Source organism: Rhamphochromis longiceps, linkage group LG7 (genome assembly GCF_057381845.1).
Source record: "Rhamphochromis longiceps isolate RC_006_pf linkage group LG7, R_longiceps_female_GT1.1, whole genome shotgun sequence".
Lineage (NCBI taxonomy): Eukaryota > Metazoa > Chordata > Actinopteri > Cichliformes > Cichlidae > Rhamphochromis > Rhamphochromis longiceps.
Genome location: NC_140563.1, coordinates 23,568,151 through 23,587,012, shown reverse-complemented (window position 1 = coordinate 23,587,012; position 18,862 = coordinate 23,568,151). Strand labels below are relative to the sequence as shown.

Sequence of the window (18,862 nt, the reverse complement as noted above, 5' to 3'; positions counted from 1 at the left end):
CGCTGCTTGTCACACAGGACAGGATGGGCGACTGAGTGCTTACCCTGCAGCTAGCCCTTCAACTTTTGTTCCCTGTGAGCCGTGCACAATATGGACAAAGTCGTGCTGCTGTGATTATCACAGTTTAAATTCATACACCACACAGCCTTCTTTTAAAGAGTCTAAATCTGATTTTTGTTTCTTACGCACACGTTACAGTTGACCTCAGCAATCATGCTATGACTCAGTTCAGCTTTAGTTCTTGTCAGTAATAATAGATTTCAGTGATGACCATTTCATAGTGGATCATGACCTCAAAAGCCTGTTAAAAACTTCTTTTTTTTTCTTTTCACAGCCTGAGACAGCACAAACGCTTGAGCTCATCATCCTTTTAAATCTGTCTGTAGGTGTGACTTGTTTTGTATTTATTTTTGTCTCCTATTGTATATTTGCCAGTCCCCACACTTTAGAAATGTGTAGTATTTCATTGCTCTAATTCTCTGCTAATTACAAGCTATTATTGATTTTTAAACTATGTTTTTCTTTTAAAATGCAGATAACATAATCCCATCCAACAAACCCGGTTGTTTGCTATAGACAAAAGTGTTAATCTGTCTGTGTCTCTTTGTTACACTGACTCTTGGTTTTAGATTGTACATTTGTGGGTTTTTTTCTTCTGATCATGCGAGTATTGAGCCCACATTATGCAAAAAATTGTCCAGTTTGAGAATAGAGTCGAAATTTTGAGATCAAACTCAAAAGGTTTTTCTGCAAATAAATTCAATATACCAAAAAGTCGAAATGTGGGGATCAAGTTGTTGTTCCCACGGCTGTTATACTCTCTGTGAAATGCTACAAAATACTTCAAATTTGGTTTTAGTAATAAGGAAATATTTCTCTTTTGTGCAAAGTCAGAAATGCTTTGATGCGACGATTACAGCCTCATGCCGTAAAGATGCAGTATGTTGTATCACAACACGCAGTAAGAGAGCTCTACACAAAGACTTTTGCATAATAACTTGACTTTATTCTGAAAATATTGTTCATAAAAAGCCAAGTAAACTTACGCATTACCAAGAATCTGAGTTACATTTAGTGCAAGACACTGGAAACTGGGTGGTGCTGTAAAATACTGTTGACCAGGCTACTCGTACTATTTAGCCTTTCTGGTTTGCTCAATGAAAGCTTTATGAAGTTCTAATGTAACATTTGGCAGGAGTACAAGCTGAGGGAATAAGCGAAGGGTTTGTTTTAGCCCCTTGGGTTGTTGTTGGACTTCTGACTACCTCCTCCTGAGACCTCAGGGCACTGTGAAGCAACTGACACACAGTTAAAACTACAAATGCTCCACCTCTGCTGACGTAACACGGCAGGTCTCCCTATCCTTATTCTGAGCTCGAGCTGCTTCTTGATTTCCTCATACACAGGTCTTAGGCATCTGCAACTTGTCATCTTCATTTGAATATTTAATTCCTTCAGAGCTGTCTTACTGTGGGATATCTCAGAAGCGCCGAGCATCTGCTTCGTGATGGAGCTCTTCGGTGCATTTATCCGTGCCCGTGCAGTGCTGGGAATGTCATGTAAATTTGATGGCAGCTTCCACAGTTGCTTCTGGCACTCCGGGAGAGTGCAAAAAAGTGAAAAATGCATCTTCTTTTCTGCTGCTTTTCCTGTATGTTTAAAATATAAATGGGCTGCACTTCAAGCTTGATTTGTACCGCTGCAGTGTGACTGGGTGAAATGGCTTTTGTTAATCAAGTCGTCGGAGGATTCTGAGAAAACCAGTTGTCGGGGTCAGAATGGGAGCTAATTAAGGAAAATTTAATGATGTAATAAATTTGTAGTTGCTCTTTATTTGTTGAAGTAGGACAGCTGAGTAATTAATTTTTTACGTTAATGGAAGTCTTTGTTTTCTTTCTCTCTCTGTCTTTCTCTTTTCTTTAGGAACCTGCTGGATAGAGACACGTTCTCCAAGTCAGATCCAAGTAAGCTTGTCTCTTATCACTCTCTCTGTGACACACATGTGCACACAAACAGATCAGTGCAACAGCTCCCAGTAGACCTAACACAAATCCACAGACACATATATATACGCACTCTCTCATGCACGTGTACAGGTGGATTTTAAATTCTACAGGCAAACAGACACAACCGCAGACAAACATCCACCACATGCAGGCAGATTTGGTACTGTGCAAACACAGCTTGCATGCACTACACATGGACACACACACTCTGCCTCGCCTGTGTGAATCAGTAGACATTTGCATATGTCAGGGGTCGTATTCGTCACTGTTCTCTGCTCCCAGTGTGAGTGAGGGGAACCAGATCATCTTCACACACAAACCAGCCGCTTCCCTCCTACAGATTAAACGGCACACATACACACTCCTCACTCACTTGATAGCAGGGGTTCAATTTGGCAACTGGTCCAGTGGTTTTTAAAGGCCCAGTGTGCAATCCAACAGCAATTTGCCTCAGTAGACGGACATTAAGAGCAGGATGAGAAGTCCATTTATTAAAAATTTTTTTTAATAAATGGACTTCTCATTTCAAAGAAGGGTTTTATGTTTAGGCAAACTGTTAACACACAGGCTCTCTATCAGAACTTCATTCTTTTCTGTTACTGATTGAAATGAATTGTCACATCAACACCAGTGAAAACAAGATAACCAAACAGACACGCTGCTTCAAAAATGGAAATTAATGTTGGTGGTATTTGTTCTTCATATCTCATACACTGTCACATTTGAACCCAGAGTCCTTCTATGGTGCATTTATAATATTAACGAATAGCAGGAATACAGGCATCATCTTCAGATGTACCTATAGAATTTTTAATTGGGGGAAAAACAGGCTTGGTTTTCTTAAATAAGTACTGCAGTGCATTTTTGTTATTTAGAGAAGACGAGCAATGTTGGTACAATTGCATCTTCCTATTTTGAAGTTTGGTGGGGGGGCTAAAACTATTGTTATATCAAGAAAATCAAAGCAATTCCTGTAAAATTTGGGGAAAACAAACAAAAGGAAGATATGAGCAAATGCTGGTTTGACCCTTCAATAAGCTTGTCTACATAGGGTTAGAGACCACAGGGTTAGATACCAGTCGGCAACCCCCAGCACAACCCAGTATCGTGGCCCACCGGCATGCAGAATCTGCATCAAGCTGCAGTACCAGCAGCGGTGAATGTTTTATGTTAAGTCAATATGAAAATAATGGCAGGAAAACATAAGAGACGATTAAGCCAGGTGGTTAAAATGTAAATATTAACCACAAGCATAATCGTTTGTGGCACAGAAGGACCCTGGAACCTACTTCATACTTTCCTTAGTCACGGCTGCTTGGCTATTGTTCCAATCTTGCTCTAAAAAATTTAAAAAAAAAAAAGATTTCTCTTACTTTTTTATTTTTTCTATCAATTGATATCAGTATCAATTTTCCTCTGTATCAACTGGCACTGGTATCAAGTTTGAAATTCTTGTATTGTGACATCCTTGATAGGGGACGAATGGGGTTGTTGCTGTGAAAAGTGAATCCAAAGAGGAAGCACCTTAAATTTGGATTCTTTGTAACGGCTAGCTAGAGGTGACACCTCTGTTTTCAAAAAGAAGTCAGATTGCACAGAAGTCCAAGGAACAGACCAGTTTGGTTCCCTTGATCTCAGTCGAAGCTTGATGGTCTCATTCACTAGTTCCAAGTCTCCTTAAATATAACGTTTGTTTTTTAAATGATGTCTAATTTTAAAATCAAATACACAAGCAGAGTATGATTTAAGGCATTTCTGCTTTGACTGACAGTTGGATTAACAAATATGCATTTAATGACATTTACAAATCATCAAATGCAGATGGCAATGACTTGTTGATGATTGTTGTGATGGCCCATAATGGAAAGAATTGACAATATGTGATTCTAAACAATATCTGAGAAACTCAATAGCTTTGTTTGTCCTAAACACTGTGTACAGATCCTCTCATAGACAGACACACGTGCTCAGACAGGCTTAGGGATTGTAATGCATTTCCTTGTTGTTTTCATCTGTCATTCCTACTTTGTTTTCACCAGCAAACTGTGACACTCATGCCTGTTAACAGCCCGCTAAAAATAACCACGATTGAAAAAAAAAAAAAAACAACTCCACATTTACATGACATCTTAAAAGTTAAAATCATTTTTTAACTTCTGATCATCCGTGGTTTGTTTATCCTTCGTTTCTTTAGCTGAATTTCCTAAATATTAGCACTTTAGCACCTGAGCACTGCACAGCAAGCACTAGCATTTCTCCTTGGTTGGTGGTGTGTGAACCCATAATTGATGAGCTTCCAGAATTGCGGATTGGACCTTTAAATGTCAGATAGTGAGAAAGGAGGATGAGCATCCCTGCGTTTATGCAAGGAGGCACTTGTGCTGCGTCCATGTCTCTGCTCTGCTGACAGCACTGGCCCCAGTCACACAGCATTAGACCGCATCGGCAGAGCCACGCTCACACTCACATGCACACACAAAAGCGCACACATCCAGGGCCTCGGGCAAGCTCACGTACCATATTCATATTAGCTCATAAAACTGAACAACGGTCCAGTGTTTCTCTTTGGTGCATGCTTGTGTGCTTTTATGTGTGTTTGTGTTTTAGCAATTGTTCCCGCGGTGGGTGGATGTGCTTTGATCACACTGTTTCGACAATTGGGAAAAGCCCATTAAGAAGACGGGAACATTATCAAACTGTTTACGTTAAAAAAAGTCGCATTTGTGGTGCCTTTGTCAATCTCTTCCCCCCCTTAATTAAGGAAGAGTTAAAAGTACTGATGGTGAGGACGTATTGTGTACGGGTGTATGATCAATGGCTTTTTTTTCTCTGCACATTCACATGGAGACCATGTGTCATCCGGTCCTTCATAGCAAGATTAAAGGATGACAGTATATTCAACCAGCTGAGCCCTAGCGCACTGCACTCTGTACACTATGCAACTTATACAGACTCCAGACTGACAGACTGCCAAAACACAGCAAGTTTGAACACTTCTGCAGCCACACAGGAGGCGGGAATAAATTAGGACATGTTTTTTTTAAGTTTGTACTCAAATTCAGTGTGAAATTTGTGAGGTGGGGAAAATAAACCCATAAAATGTACAAAACATTATTAATAGCTTATCTTGATCTTGACTCGACTCCAGGTCTATTCTAAACGATTAAATGTCAGTTTTGTGGTGGGTGGGACTTTATCAGCAAATCAACCTAACCTGATGTTGCAGGAAGATTTCTAAATCTTCATTTGAAGCTAACAAAACAAAGATTTTCACTAACGGCCACGAATGCTAATGAATACATGATTGCACTAGTCATGTGATATCATCAGTTGATGACAGCTAATGCATTCACTTAGGCATAAATTTACAATTAATTAATGCTATAGTTAATTATAACGCAAGCCGTCTCAGTGGAAGGTGTTCCTTTAATAATCAGATGTCACAAAAATAAGTCTCTGGTCTGTCTGATTGCGGTTTTTTTCTGTTATTTTTTTCCTGAGAGGACCTTTCTGTTTTTAATCTTTTATAAATAGCAGCCTCAGACGTATTTATTTCCATCTTCACCCTTAATGCTTGATGATATCAAGAAAGTATCAGAAACTGCAAATTAATAAATATGTATACCTTCATTATATACAAATAACTGTTTATTTTACTGTATTTCATCTTATCTGTATTATGAACCTTTGAATTTAAGAGCTGTTGGTGCAAGTGAACCTCTTACAGAGTTTATATAGCTGATATATGCTTTACTTAGGTAGGTAAACTCACTGAGACCAAGTTCTCATTTGCAAGAGAGACCTGACTCAGCACATGAAATGAGAAGAGGAAATGTAGCTGTAAGCAGTTATCAGAGGGCCGACTGCATACTCCCTATCATTTTCCATGTGGGGAAAAAAGATGAAAGAAAGAAAGAGGCATATTTAAAAAAAAATGAGGATTACAATAATACTGGTCTGTGCGAATCCTGTTTGTTTCCTGAGCTTCTGGTGACTTAACTCATTTTCATTCTTGATAACATAGAGCCGTTAATGTAGAGTGCCACTGTTTCTATCTAGTTGTTGGTTGACTTTTGTCAGAGTCAAGAAAAACTTTTTTAGACACAAATAATCATGTTATCTTGTTAAATAGAGACTTCATGTTAATATTGCAGTTGGGCTGAACTCCATCTTTCTCTAGCATTAATGTTTTTGTTTAATTATTAGCCGTTAGCCAGTATATAATATTGCTAATAGTTAAACCACTAACAGTAAAACGGGAGCTGTAGTGGCCCTCAACGAATTTCTTATAAAAACTGGGGCATCAGTCCTTAACATGCTTTGCCGAGTTTGTTGCGCTGCTGTTTATGTGTTCAGCTGCTAGTGAGGGGAGGGGCTGTGTCCCCGCCTGTCTGCAGCAGTACTGTGTGGAGTTGTGTGTCAGCTGAAGGCATATCAAATAAAATAAAATAGATTAAATAAAATATTCTGTGTTGGTGTTGGTTTTGTGACATACCAATTGGAGACTTGTCAGGAGCTAGGCCTACCTTAATGCATAAACTGTTTCGTTGTTCTCTTTGAACCTAATGGAGAAAATACATTATATTTTCAAAGTGATGTTTTTAAGAGTTTTAAGTAGCGATTGAGCTTTCATCATTAGAAAAGCATTAACTGACGTCAAAAAGCAACTGAGGGTGGTTTAACGACTTCTGTGCAACCAACCAAACAGTGAAGCTTCCCCCTGCTGGCCGTTAGCAGGAATGCCAGTTAACGGCACTTTCACATCGGCTTCATTTTTCAGACCCGGACACAACATCCAACTTTTTATATACAGTCTGCATTTTTAAAATTCTGTGGTAATGCTCCTTTACTTGGTCAACCTCATCACCATGTCAGTACACAAAGCAGTTGCTGAGGTATGACCTCATTTTCAGTTTCATAGCTTTGCTGTTGGAATTGAAAATGTATCCATAACTTAAGTGCTTTGTCAGCATTAGTATTCCACCATTCAACTATTCACTCTTCAAACAAATTTACAAGTGTGTGAGCTCAGAGTTTTTATGCGCTGGTAGATGACAGGTGGGTGTAAGTACAGTATTGGCTGCTCGAATCCAAATGATATGTCATGTTATTGCTACACGATTGCCTCGCTCTCTTCCCACAAGTGGTCACTCATCAAAACACACTCAAGACTCCTTTGGATGAAGATCCTCAAATGTCAAAAGGAGGACTTTCCTGCATTCAAACACTCACCACTCCCAGCACCATCATCCTCATCCTCCTCTTCCCTCCTTCCTCTTCTCCTCTCTGAAATATCACCATGCTACAAGGCAAAAGTTCGAGTGACATTTAATTAGGGAGTTTTCCTCTCATGCTGTGGTCCAGAGGGGCGGACTAGCTCTCAGCTGACATCTTAGCATTGTTTTGTTCAGTGTTAAATACCCTTCAGTCAATCTGACTGTCTCCTGTCTCTTTTCCCCTCCCTGCTTCTAATTCAACAGTTTGTGTCCTGTACACTCAAGGAATAGCCAACAAGGAATGGAGAGAGGTGAGTACAGCGGTGGGATTGTGAAGGCATTGTGTATAAATGGCAGCAGTGCAGCTTTTCAGTGAGTCACGCTAAAGCCGTTTAAATCCTTTTTTTTTCCAAGTTTGCCTGTGGGCCATTTGTTGAATGATGAAACAATTGCTAGTAATGGTGTTTTTGGGACATTTGTGTTAGTTTGAATTGACCAAATTTAACCAAGCTCACTCTGTTCTTGTGCTTTCTTGTGTTAATGATAGAATCTTAACAGTTATGTGCAGACATTTCTTTTTGGAAAGCATGAAAATGTTTAATTATGTTGCTGTCATTTGGTGCGCATCCATATTTATCCATTTGTGTAATTAAACTAGCTTAGCGAGTGCTATGTGGGCTAGAGATCTTTACAGGCCATCTTTCAGGTGTCAGTGAGACCATGGCCTGATTTGGACTAATGCAATAAATCTATGCTGTAACTTTCCACATAACTTGAGATGCACTTCTCGAGAAATGTAACTACATGTCGGGTCGACGTTCAGTCTGCGACGACTGAATTACTTGTGCATGGGTCATAAAATTGTCTTTGCTACTATAAGATGAGACTATAAATATGAGTAAGGTTATGTTGCTGTGCTCCATCATTGCATGGAGATATTCCCGTGACAGTTAAGGAGAAAGGCACAGTTTCGGGAAACACTAATATGATTCCATTCACAAAACGTCTTCTTATCCCAAGTCAAATAGCACACACAATATCTCATGTGACCAAGTTAGAGTTCCTGGTGAATAAATGAATGAACAAGAAAGCAGTTTTTAAAGGAGTGGCACATGTTGTGTATGTGCTGAAGGGGAAATTTAAATATTACTATAATTAGCCTAGTTTCATGAAAAAGTGTCTGACATGAAGCTGGTGTGCTTATATGCTGTATGATTCAGATTGTCAGTTGTCAATGTCAGTGTGTCCCGCCCCCTTATTGCTCCCAGTAATAAAATATCACCTCTGTCATTTCCCTTCTAGTTTGGTAGGACAGAAGTCATCGACAACACCCTCAACCCCGACTTTGTCCGCAAGTTCATCCTTGACTATTTCTTCGAGGAGAGACAGAATCTACGCTTTGACCTGTAAGTTAACAGCTGACTTATCCGTGCTAATGTGTGCGCGCGTGTGTTTGTTATTGTGTACTAGCGTGTGTTGCGCAGACACGGGTGCTGCTCTGTGTGAGGCGAAGTTGAGTTAGGACTGAAATATTCATGGCTTGCGCTGAGGGAGATGTACGTCTTCTCTCTTCTAAATAAAAGACAAGTTTTCGTGCCACTTTTTCACCAGCGTTTTCATTTTGAACTCATCCCATTTGTTCATTGCTTTGTGACAAAATAGGGCCAGATGGCCACGGTGAATCACACATTTTTTGATGTCTATGATTCGCTTGTTGTTGGTTATTTCATCTTGGGTTCTACTAAAAAGACAAGTTTGTCATAGAGATATTTTAAGAGCGTCAACATACCACATCTGCCTTTTTTTTTTAAGCCCCAGCCTTATTTTTCTAAATGTGAAGTTCTGTGTGGTGTGCATAAAAGCCCTTATGAGAGTAACAAATGACCTCCTTTTAACAGCAGATGCAGAAGATTGCTCGGCCCTAATCCTTTTAGACCTAAGTGCATCGTTTGACACAGTTGATCATACAATTTTAATTGACTGCCTTAAGCACTGGGCGGGTATCTCTGGGTCAGTGCAGAGTTTCTTGCCGCTCACATAGAAGTTGTTATGCTAAAGGAGCTGATTTTTCCATCTGCCACATCAGAAAACAACCGACACCTTCCCTCAAGACCCCCTCCTGTTCTTTCCCCCTCCCACCTTTCCTGCATGTAATTTTGCACTCTTTGCAGACATAATTTGTACGCTCATTAAAATTCAGAATATTTCCTGGTGTGTGAGTTTGTGTCACAACAGGCAACACACAAATTTGACGAATACATTAATATTTTTTTAGTCCAGAGTTTTGATCTAAAAACATCGGCTCACTTTATGGCAACACTTTGAGGCCATGCTGTAGTTTTGACTCGCTGACTTTAGAGATCACACTAAACCTTCTACAAATCTTTTATAAATACATACTCCTGGGTTGGCTGTAGCTCAGGAGGTAGAGCAGGTCACCTACCGGTACTGATCGGGAGGTTGGAGGTTTGAGCCCAAGCTCCTCCAGTCTGCATGCCAAGTATCCTTGGGCAAGATACTAACCCCAAGTTGCTCTCCGTATGAATGTGTGTGAGTGTAGTTAGAAAGCACTCAGTATAGAGGTAGTGCTTGTGATAATGGGTGTGACTGGGTGAATGTGGTGTGTTGTATAGAGCGCTTTGAGTAGTCCGTTTTGAGAGTAGAAAAGCGCTATATAAGAATCAGTCCATTTACCATTTACAATATGTAATAATAAATTACCAGTGGGAAAAAGCTGACCTCAGAGGAGTGAGTTGTGGTGGTGGTGGACTGATCTGCATTGGCACACTGCATTGGTGCGGGTGGACCACAATAAACCATTTAATAAGTTTAATCCAAAGGCTGTGCTTGTGCGCATGTGACTGACTATGAGTAGGCATTGCTAGTCTGTTGGTAGAAAAGAAGCTGATGAATAACTGTGATTGCGAAGCATGAATCACATGGCTAAAGCAGATCATCTCTTTAAAGATTAAAAATTGTGAAACTAAATATAAAAACCCCCAAACATTTAAATCATCGCATTTATCCCTGCTGAGGCTGTGTTTTCACTGAGAGCCTTGTGTCAGGTTTGTTTCTTTGTACCAGGCTGAGTTTCATCAAACTACTACAGCCACAGAAAGAAGCCGATACGATGTGGCTCTGGATCATTTTTCTTTAACGTTGTGCTGGCTGGGTATTGGCTCTAGTGGAGATCTGCACTTTCAGAGTGCCCCTCTTTCATCTGACTCCCTGTCAGCAAGATTAGAGAAAACCACCAAGCTAAATTTAACAAAACTTGACGGAGAGGTCGAGTGTAGGCAGAGGACAAAGCCATTAAATCAGGGTGTCGAATCATTTCATTTTGTCAACCGCACACAGCTCGATTGGCTCTCTAGTGGGCTGACCAGTAAAACCGCTGCAGAATGACCGATTGAAAACACCTCTGAAGTTTTGCCTTTGTTTTAGTGCAAAGAATTAAAAGTACATGTTGAAACATTTGCATTTAATGAAGTTTAAAAAAAGTACCCAGATGAACAGCCTAAGATGTTTCTAGAAAAAAGAGAGCTCAGTCCTTTTTTTCTCAGTCAGTCTTTTCACTTCTCCATTTCTATTGCTGTAAGTCAAAAACAGACATTTACACATCTCGGCTTAGCCACTTTACTTAAATGCGGTTTTATCTTTGTCAGTACGAGGCTGTAAAACTGATGGTTCGGACTCAGACTACCACTCTCCGAATACGAGGAGGGCCAGATTTGATCTGGTTCTGGTCCCTTTTTCTTTCACTTAATTGTGCTCTCTTTATATTTATGCATTTTTAAATGCACGTGGCTTTTTAAAAATGGTGTGGTACCACAGTATCTGGTAGAAAATACACAAAACAACACAAGGAAAATATAAAATATAGCTAGTACGTATGTCCCTCAAACAAATTTAATCAGTAGCTCAATGAACAAAAGAACAGTTTCCAAAATTTTCACAAGGCTGAGTTTTATTGAACACTTGTTTTACGTAAAGTTATTTCAGCTTAGTAAAATAGCTGGTGGACAATTGGCAGTTAGGCTTATTTGCATTATTGGCTATGAAGCCTGTGCAACAGTGTGAAAGTTGTCCTAGTTGGTTCATGAGGCATATTGACACTGACAGATTTTCTTATGAATTAGGAATCTGACAAAATCAAGCTGCTTATTATAGCTAATGGTATAACATGTACATGCTCTGTTATCCACACACATACTGTACATACATGCTGTATGCATCTCCAGCCGTGGTGTATGAAAATGAACAGAGAAATGGCATTAATAGACAAACTATCAAAGCAAGACTGCAGTGCATTTTTTTCCTATTGTGTTCAAGCCTCACACATCATCATTGTATTTTCCTGTGGTAGCTCATGAAATATGGAATGGCTCTTTTGTTTGTTCACTTGTTGGCCTGTCAGCATGGCCGCATGCTGCTCACAAGCTGTGGGAGGTTATAGTTAAGGTCAAGGAGGGATTCTGGGTGTGAGTTTGTGTGTAGATGCAAAGTGCTTGTGCAGGTAGTGTATTGTACTTTAAGTTGGTTAATGGTTTGTGTCAGACACTCTGGATTGTTTGAATACATTTAGTCATGTAGATATGCACTGTGTGTTCCACTTTGTTTGAGGTGTAAGTATTTATATGTGTGCGTTAGTGTTTTTTTTAAAGGGTACATGTTAAGAATATATGATGGGGCTGGGAGATGTATAGCTCTTTTATTCTTGTTAAAAATATTTACTGCTAAACAAAATTAAAGTAACACTTTGTAAAGACATCAGATCACAAAGGAAAGAAATATTATGCTGGATAGCTATACTGACATAGAGTGGGTAACAGTTTGGTAGAAATGAAAATGATCAGCCTACCGGCGGCTAAATTCAAAAACACCAAAAAATAAAAATGAAAAATGATGGACTAAAGCATAATGTCTCAGATATGTTCTATTGGATTTAAGTCAGGCAAGTGTGGGGGACAGTCAATGGTATCAGTTCCTTCATCCTCCAGGAACTGCCTGCATACTCTAGACCATAGGTGTCAAACTCTGGCTAATTACATTTGGCCCGCGAAGCCATACCAAATTTGCAAAACTTGTTTGAGTCCATAAGAAAAGATTCATTCTTATATCTGGAGGAATTTTTTTTTTTCAATAAATATTAATGTAAGCCCGCGACTTTGTTCCAGTTTTGAATTTTGGCCCACTGTGTATTTGAGTTTGACACCCCTGCTCTAGACACATGAGGCCAGGCCTTGTTGTGCACCAGGAGGAACCCAGGACCCACTGTACTAGCGTAGGATTTCATCCATGGCAGGCAGTCAGGGTGCCGCTGCCTTGCCTGTAGAGGTCTGTGCATCCCTCCGGAGATATGCCTCCCCTGACCATCACTGAACCACCACCAAACCAATCATGCTGAACGATGTTACAGGCAGTATAATGCTCTCCATGGCTTCTCCAGACCCTTTCACGGCTGTCACGTGTGTTCAGGGTAATATATATATATATATATATATATATATATATATATATATATATATATATATATATATATATATATGGGGTGCAACGATACTCGTATCGATATTGAACCGTTCGATACAGTGCTTTCGGTGCTTTCGGTTCGGTACGCATATGTATCGAACAATACAAAATTTGTAATTTATTTTATCAACTTTCCTTCTGACGATGCCGTCTGTGTTGAGCGCTCAGTGAATCTGCGTTCGACTACTCCGCCTAGGCTGCACTGTCGAGTGCAGATCCACTGAGCGTTCGACACAGACAGCATCATCAGAAGGAAGAGCGCAGGGCAAGCTAGCGAGACAGAAGTTAAGCTCTCCTTGCAATATGGCAAATTGAACCTTTCCCACCCTCATTCAGATCTGGCGTTTGGAATTATTTTGGTTTTCATGTGACGTATGACCCTGAAGGTAAGCGCGTCATGGACTAAAGTAAAACAGTATGTTGGATGTGCCACGCAATGCTCAATTACATGGGTGGGAACTAGTGTGTTAGCGCAGTTAGCTCGTTAACGTGTTGGCCGTCTAGCCCCACGCAGGGGTAGCTCGTTAACGGAGATTTGCCGTGTTGTGGCGTTAACGTCATTTCAACGAGATTAACGCTGACAGCACTAGTGGGAACACAACGAATATGACTGCACATTTACGCCGACATCATCCTAGTGCAAAGACAAGTGGAAGCAGACAAAAACAACAAGCATGCATGCTACAAACTTTACCCGAGTCATTTAGACAGCCGTTAGCACATGATTCTCCTTATGGGGACCTGATATGTTTAATATTGTGGCGAGCTCAGACAATGAGGAGACGGAGGTATCGTTTGGTCTTGCTTCCCGTGAGCTAGCCAGGGAGCACAGCCGTTTATTGACATCTGCAGAAGAACACTGCCGCTAGCTAACTGCTCAGCGCGGCAACAGCACAGCAACAACAACACACAGGGCGCCCTCTGACCCCGGAAGGACACACCGTTGCAGCGAGAAGGCGTCACCCGTCACTATGGCAACATAAACAAAACATAACTGTACAAACAGAACCCCGAACAGCCCTGACCCGCTACATAGCCCCCACCTAAGGGGTCAGTCGTCCCCGATGACCCCATTACCCCACACAAAGTCCTGCAAATGTCCAGGTGCCTTCTTTTGGCACACCGGCCGGTCACGACCGGCGGGGAAAAGTCACTAGGGTCAGAACATGGGGTGCCACCATCATCCCACTTCTGACACCAATGTGGCGAGCTCAGACAACGAGGAGACGGAGGTGTCGTTTGGTCTTGCTTCCCGTGAGCTAGCCAGGGAGCACAGCCGTTTATTGACATCTGCAGAAGAACACTGCCGCTAGCTAACTGCTCAGCACGGCAACCGCACAGCAACAGCAACAACACACAGGGCGCCCTCTGACCCCGGAAGGACACACCGTCGCAGCGAGAGGGCGTCACCCGTCACTATGGCAACATAAACAAAACATAACTGTACAAACAGAACCCCGAACAGCCCTGACCCGCTACAATATGCTGCTGAGAATATAGCCCAGAAGAAGCGTATAGTATAGCTTTTATTTTGGAAAGAGCCATTTCTCTGTAATAAACTCTCTTTTCCAAAGATGAGTGATTCCTCAATCAGATACAGGTGTTACCGCGCCAGATCCGCGGCCCCGAACCGTAGTAAGGAAACCTCTGGCAGTTACTTGAAGGTTCCGTAACTGACTCGTAGCCGGTGATGTGCCAAAAAGTGATTGTCTGCCAAAAACTGATTTCCGGTATTTGCCAAAAACTGATTGCTCGTATTTAAACTGGTATAAGTAACTTGTTGGCCTATAATATGTGAAACATATGTCAAATGCATCCCTCATGGATGACACAAAGTCATATTGAGCCACAAACAACATTCGTGTAACAAGGTAGAAGCCGCAATCAGTTTTTGGCAGCGACTTTTATAGAACCTTTATTTATGCAGTTAAAAAAAATCTCATTAACATTAAAAATGTCTTTTGTAAGAGTAAGACAGCAGAAATGGCAGCAAATATTACAATAGTTCTGTAAAAATATTGTAAGTGGGGAAAAAGGACCGGATTGGTTATAATGTGAGTACAATAACACAGAGTTATAAAGATACTTGAAAAAACAGATAATCTTTTAATTCTATATATAACCCCTTTGTAAACGCTGTTCACCGAAGTCTATTTACCAACATACGTAAAGATATTACACATAAAAAATACACGGAAACATTGGAAATCACTTTTTGGCAGGCAATCACTTTTTGGCACAACACCGGCAACAGCTTACTATACAGGTCGACTCCGCTAGCAAAAAGATCGAAGGAGGCGTAGGAAACTGCTTCACCGAACTTTATTTCTTCTCTAAGGCACGAACACCGCGTACAGTGAGCTGAAACAGTTTACTCACAGCGAGCATCGCCGACACAACTCTGGCTGTCGAGGGGGTTATTATATTCCTTTTATTTATTTTCTTTTCGTCTCTTCTGTAGCTAACCGTTACTTTTTCCCCTTCTCCGCTCTCTCTCTTCATACACACACCAGGCAGTCCCGCTACACACATCCCGAATACATTTCCCATCAGGCTTCATCCTTAAAGGGCCATGCCTGTAACACAGGGCTTGCAAAATCGCTAGCCTCGGGACGTCGGGCTAGCGAGAGGGTGACGCCCTCTCGCTGCGACGGTGTGTCCTTCCGGGGTCAGAGGGCGCCCTGTGTGTTGTTGCTGTTGCTGTGCGGTTGCCGTGCTGAGCAGTTAGCTAGCGGCAGTGTTCTTCTGCAGATGTCAATAAACGGCTGTGCTCCCTGGCTAGCTCACGGGAAGCAAGACCAAACGACACCTCCGTCTCCTCGTTGTCTGAGCTCGCCACATTGGTGTCAGAAGTGGGATGATGGTGGCACCCCATGTTCTGACCCTAGTGACAACCCCGACGTCCCGGGGCTAGCGATTTTTCCAGTCGGACTACCAAAATCTATCTCTTCCCTGCCCGTCGGGCTATTGTAGGAAAAATATATGTCAATGCTTTTGCATTCTTTCAGAAATGTAGCTGGGTAATTATGTCATTGGCATCGGTGAGCCACTGTCAATATGTGACATATTGAAGTCGCGTTTGAATTTGCGCTTGTTTTTTTGCTTTCACTTTGCAATCGTGCGAACGGTGTATAGAGAGCGACAGCACTGATCTGTGAGTGATGATAATTTGTGCACCAATTCCTCTGACATCGTCTTATTAATCGTTAGCTTACTATGCAAACATGACAAGTGAAATCTCCCGCAGCTTAAACATGTGAGAGGTTGATCGCGCAGAGAATCGCTGAGCTTATGTGAGTGCGGCAGGATATATATTTCACTACGATGACCTGGATGATTGAGAACCTTCACAGACAGATATATATTTTAGTTCTGCTGAGCCAAATAAGACAGGTCAGGGTGAAGAAGTGACAGCCAAAGAAAATCTTACCACAAAACGGAGAAGTTATGACAAATCAGACTATAAGGCAAAAAGAAAGTGCAGCTTTATGGTTTCATGGACAAAAGAATTTCTGTGGCTGCAATATGACGAGCTAAAAAACAACACGCACAAGGGTTAGGGTTAAATTTAAAAACTGTACTTTTGTGTTAAAATATATATTTATAATTTTAACACACATATATATATGTGTGTATATATATATATGTATATGTGTGTATATATATATATGTATATGTGTGTATATATATATGTATATGTGTGTATATATATATGTATATGTGTGTATATATATATGTATATGTGTGTATATGTATATGTGTGTATATGTATATGTATATGTATATGTATATATATATATGTATATATGTATATGTATATATATGTATATGTATATGTATATATATATGTATATATGTATATGTGTATATATATATATATGTATATATGTATATATATATGTATATATGTATATGTATATATGTATATATATATGTATATATGTATATATATATGTATATATGTATATGTATATATGTATATGTATATGTATATATGTATATGTATATATATATGTCCCGCTCATGTATTGACCCATGTGCCTGTTCATCGGGACACAGAAAGGAATTGGCAAGAATACCAGAGGCGCAAAACACCAGCTACTGGTAGACAGAACAATCAGCCGAGACTGCAAGACCAGACTGACCAACCTGTGCACTGCCTGGATTGATTACAAGAAGGCCTATGACTCAATGCCCCACAGCTGGATACTGGAATGCCTAGAATTGTACAAGATCAATGGGACCCTAAGAGCCTTCATCAGGAACTCAATGGGGATGTGGCGTACAACACTAGAGGCCAACTCCAAGCCCATAGCACAAGTCACCATCAAGTGCGGGATCTACCAAGGAGATGCTCTGTCCCCACTGCTGTTCTGCATAGGCCTGAACCCCCTCAGTGAGATCATTAACAAGACTGGCTACGGATACCGACTACGGAACGGAGCAGTTGTCAGCCACCTCCTGTACATGGATGACATCAAGCTGTATGCCAAGAGTGAACGAGACATCGATTCACTGATCCACACTACCAGGCTATACAGCAATGACATTGGAATGTCGTTCGGACTGGAGAAGTGTAGTCGGATGGTAACAAAGAGAGGGAAGGTAGTCAGAACTGAGGGGATTGAACTACCAGAAGGCAACATTGCAGACATAGAGGACAGTTACAAGTACTTGGGGATCCCGCAGGCGAATGGGAACCATGAAGAGGCCGCTAGAAAAGCTGCAACCACCAAGTACCTGCAGAGGGTCAGGCAAGTCCTGAGGAGTCAGCTGAATGGTAAGAACAAGATCCGGGCCATCAACACGTACGCCCTGCCCGTGATCAGGTACCCTGCTGGGGTAATAGGCTGGCCAAAGGAGGAGATAGAAGCCACTGACATAAAGACAAGAAAGCTCCTTACCATGCATGGAGGGTTTCACCCCAAGTCCAGCACCCTGAGGCTGTACGCTAAGCGGAAGGAAGGGGGCCGAGGACTGGTGAGTGTCAGCACCACAGTCCAGGATGAGACAACGAACATCCAAGAATACATTGGGAAGATGGCCCCAACTGACCGAGTGCTCAGTGAATACCTCAGGCAGCAGAAACCCAAGAAAGAGGAGGGAGACGAGGAACCATCATGGAAGGACAGGCCTCTGCACGGTATGTACCACCGGCAGATAGAGGAGGTGGCTGATATCCAGAAATCCTACCAGTGGCTGGACAAAGCTGGACTGAAAGACGGCACAGAGGCACTAATCATGGCAGCACAAGAACAAGCTCTGAGCACAAGATCCATAGAGGCTGGGGTCTATCACACCAGGCAAGACCCCAGGTGCAGGCTGTGTAAAGATGTCCCAGAGACAATCCAGCACATAACAGCAGGGTGCAACATGGATACATGGAACGCCATAACCAAGTGGCCGGCATAGTGTACAGGAACATCTGTGCCGAGTATAACCTGGAAGTCCCGAGGTCAAAATGGGAGATGCCCCCAAGGGTGGTGGAGAATGACCGAGCTAAGATCCTGTGGGACTTCCAGATACAGACGGACAAAATGGTGGTGGCTAACCAACCGGACATAGTGGTGGTAGATAAACAGAAGAAGACGGCCGTAGTGATCGATGTAGCAGTTCCGAATGACAGCAATATCAGGAAGAAGGAACACAAGAAGCTGGAGAAATACCAAGGGCTCAGAGAAGAGCTCGAGAGGATGTGGATGGTGAAGGTTACGGTGGTCCCCGTGGTAATCGGAGCACTAGGTGCGGTGACTCCCAAGCTAGGCGAGTGGCTCCAGCAGATCCCGGGAACAACATCGGAGATCTCTGTCCAGAAGAGCGCAGTCCTGGGAACAGCTAAGATACTGCGCAGGAACCTCAAGCTCCCAGGCCTCTGGTAGAGGACCCGAGCTTGAAGGATAAACCGCCCGCAGGGGCGTGCTGGGTGTTTTTTATATATATATATATGTGTATATATGTATATATATATATATATATATATATATATATATATATATATATATATATATATATATATATATATACTAGTGCACGTGTTGTTGTTAATTTCATTAACACCAAAGCAGCTGAAACTGATTAACAACCTCCTCTTTTATTTAACTGATCAGA

General features: G+C 41.5%; 1 protein-coding gene across 2 annotated transcripts in view; it reads left to right on the top strand.

Moving 5' to 3' along the window:
* LOC146665334 (copine-8-like) overlaps positions 1–18,862 on the top strand; it is an 82,839-nt gene that overhangs the window by 13,965 nt on the left and 50,012 nt on the right. For both annotated transcript variants that reach the window (XM_085412934.1, XM_085412935.1), the window contains exons 2-4: positions 1,924–1,964; positions 7,487–7,533; positions 8,525–8,628. In XM_085412934.1, coding sequence (XP_085269060.1) covers positions 1,924–1,964; positions 7,487–7,533; positions 8,525–8,628 — 192 coding nt within the window. The remainder of the gene's footprint in view (positions 1–1,923; positions 1,965–7,486; positions 7,534–8,524; positions 8,629–18,862) is intronic.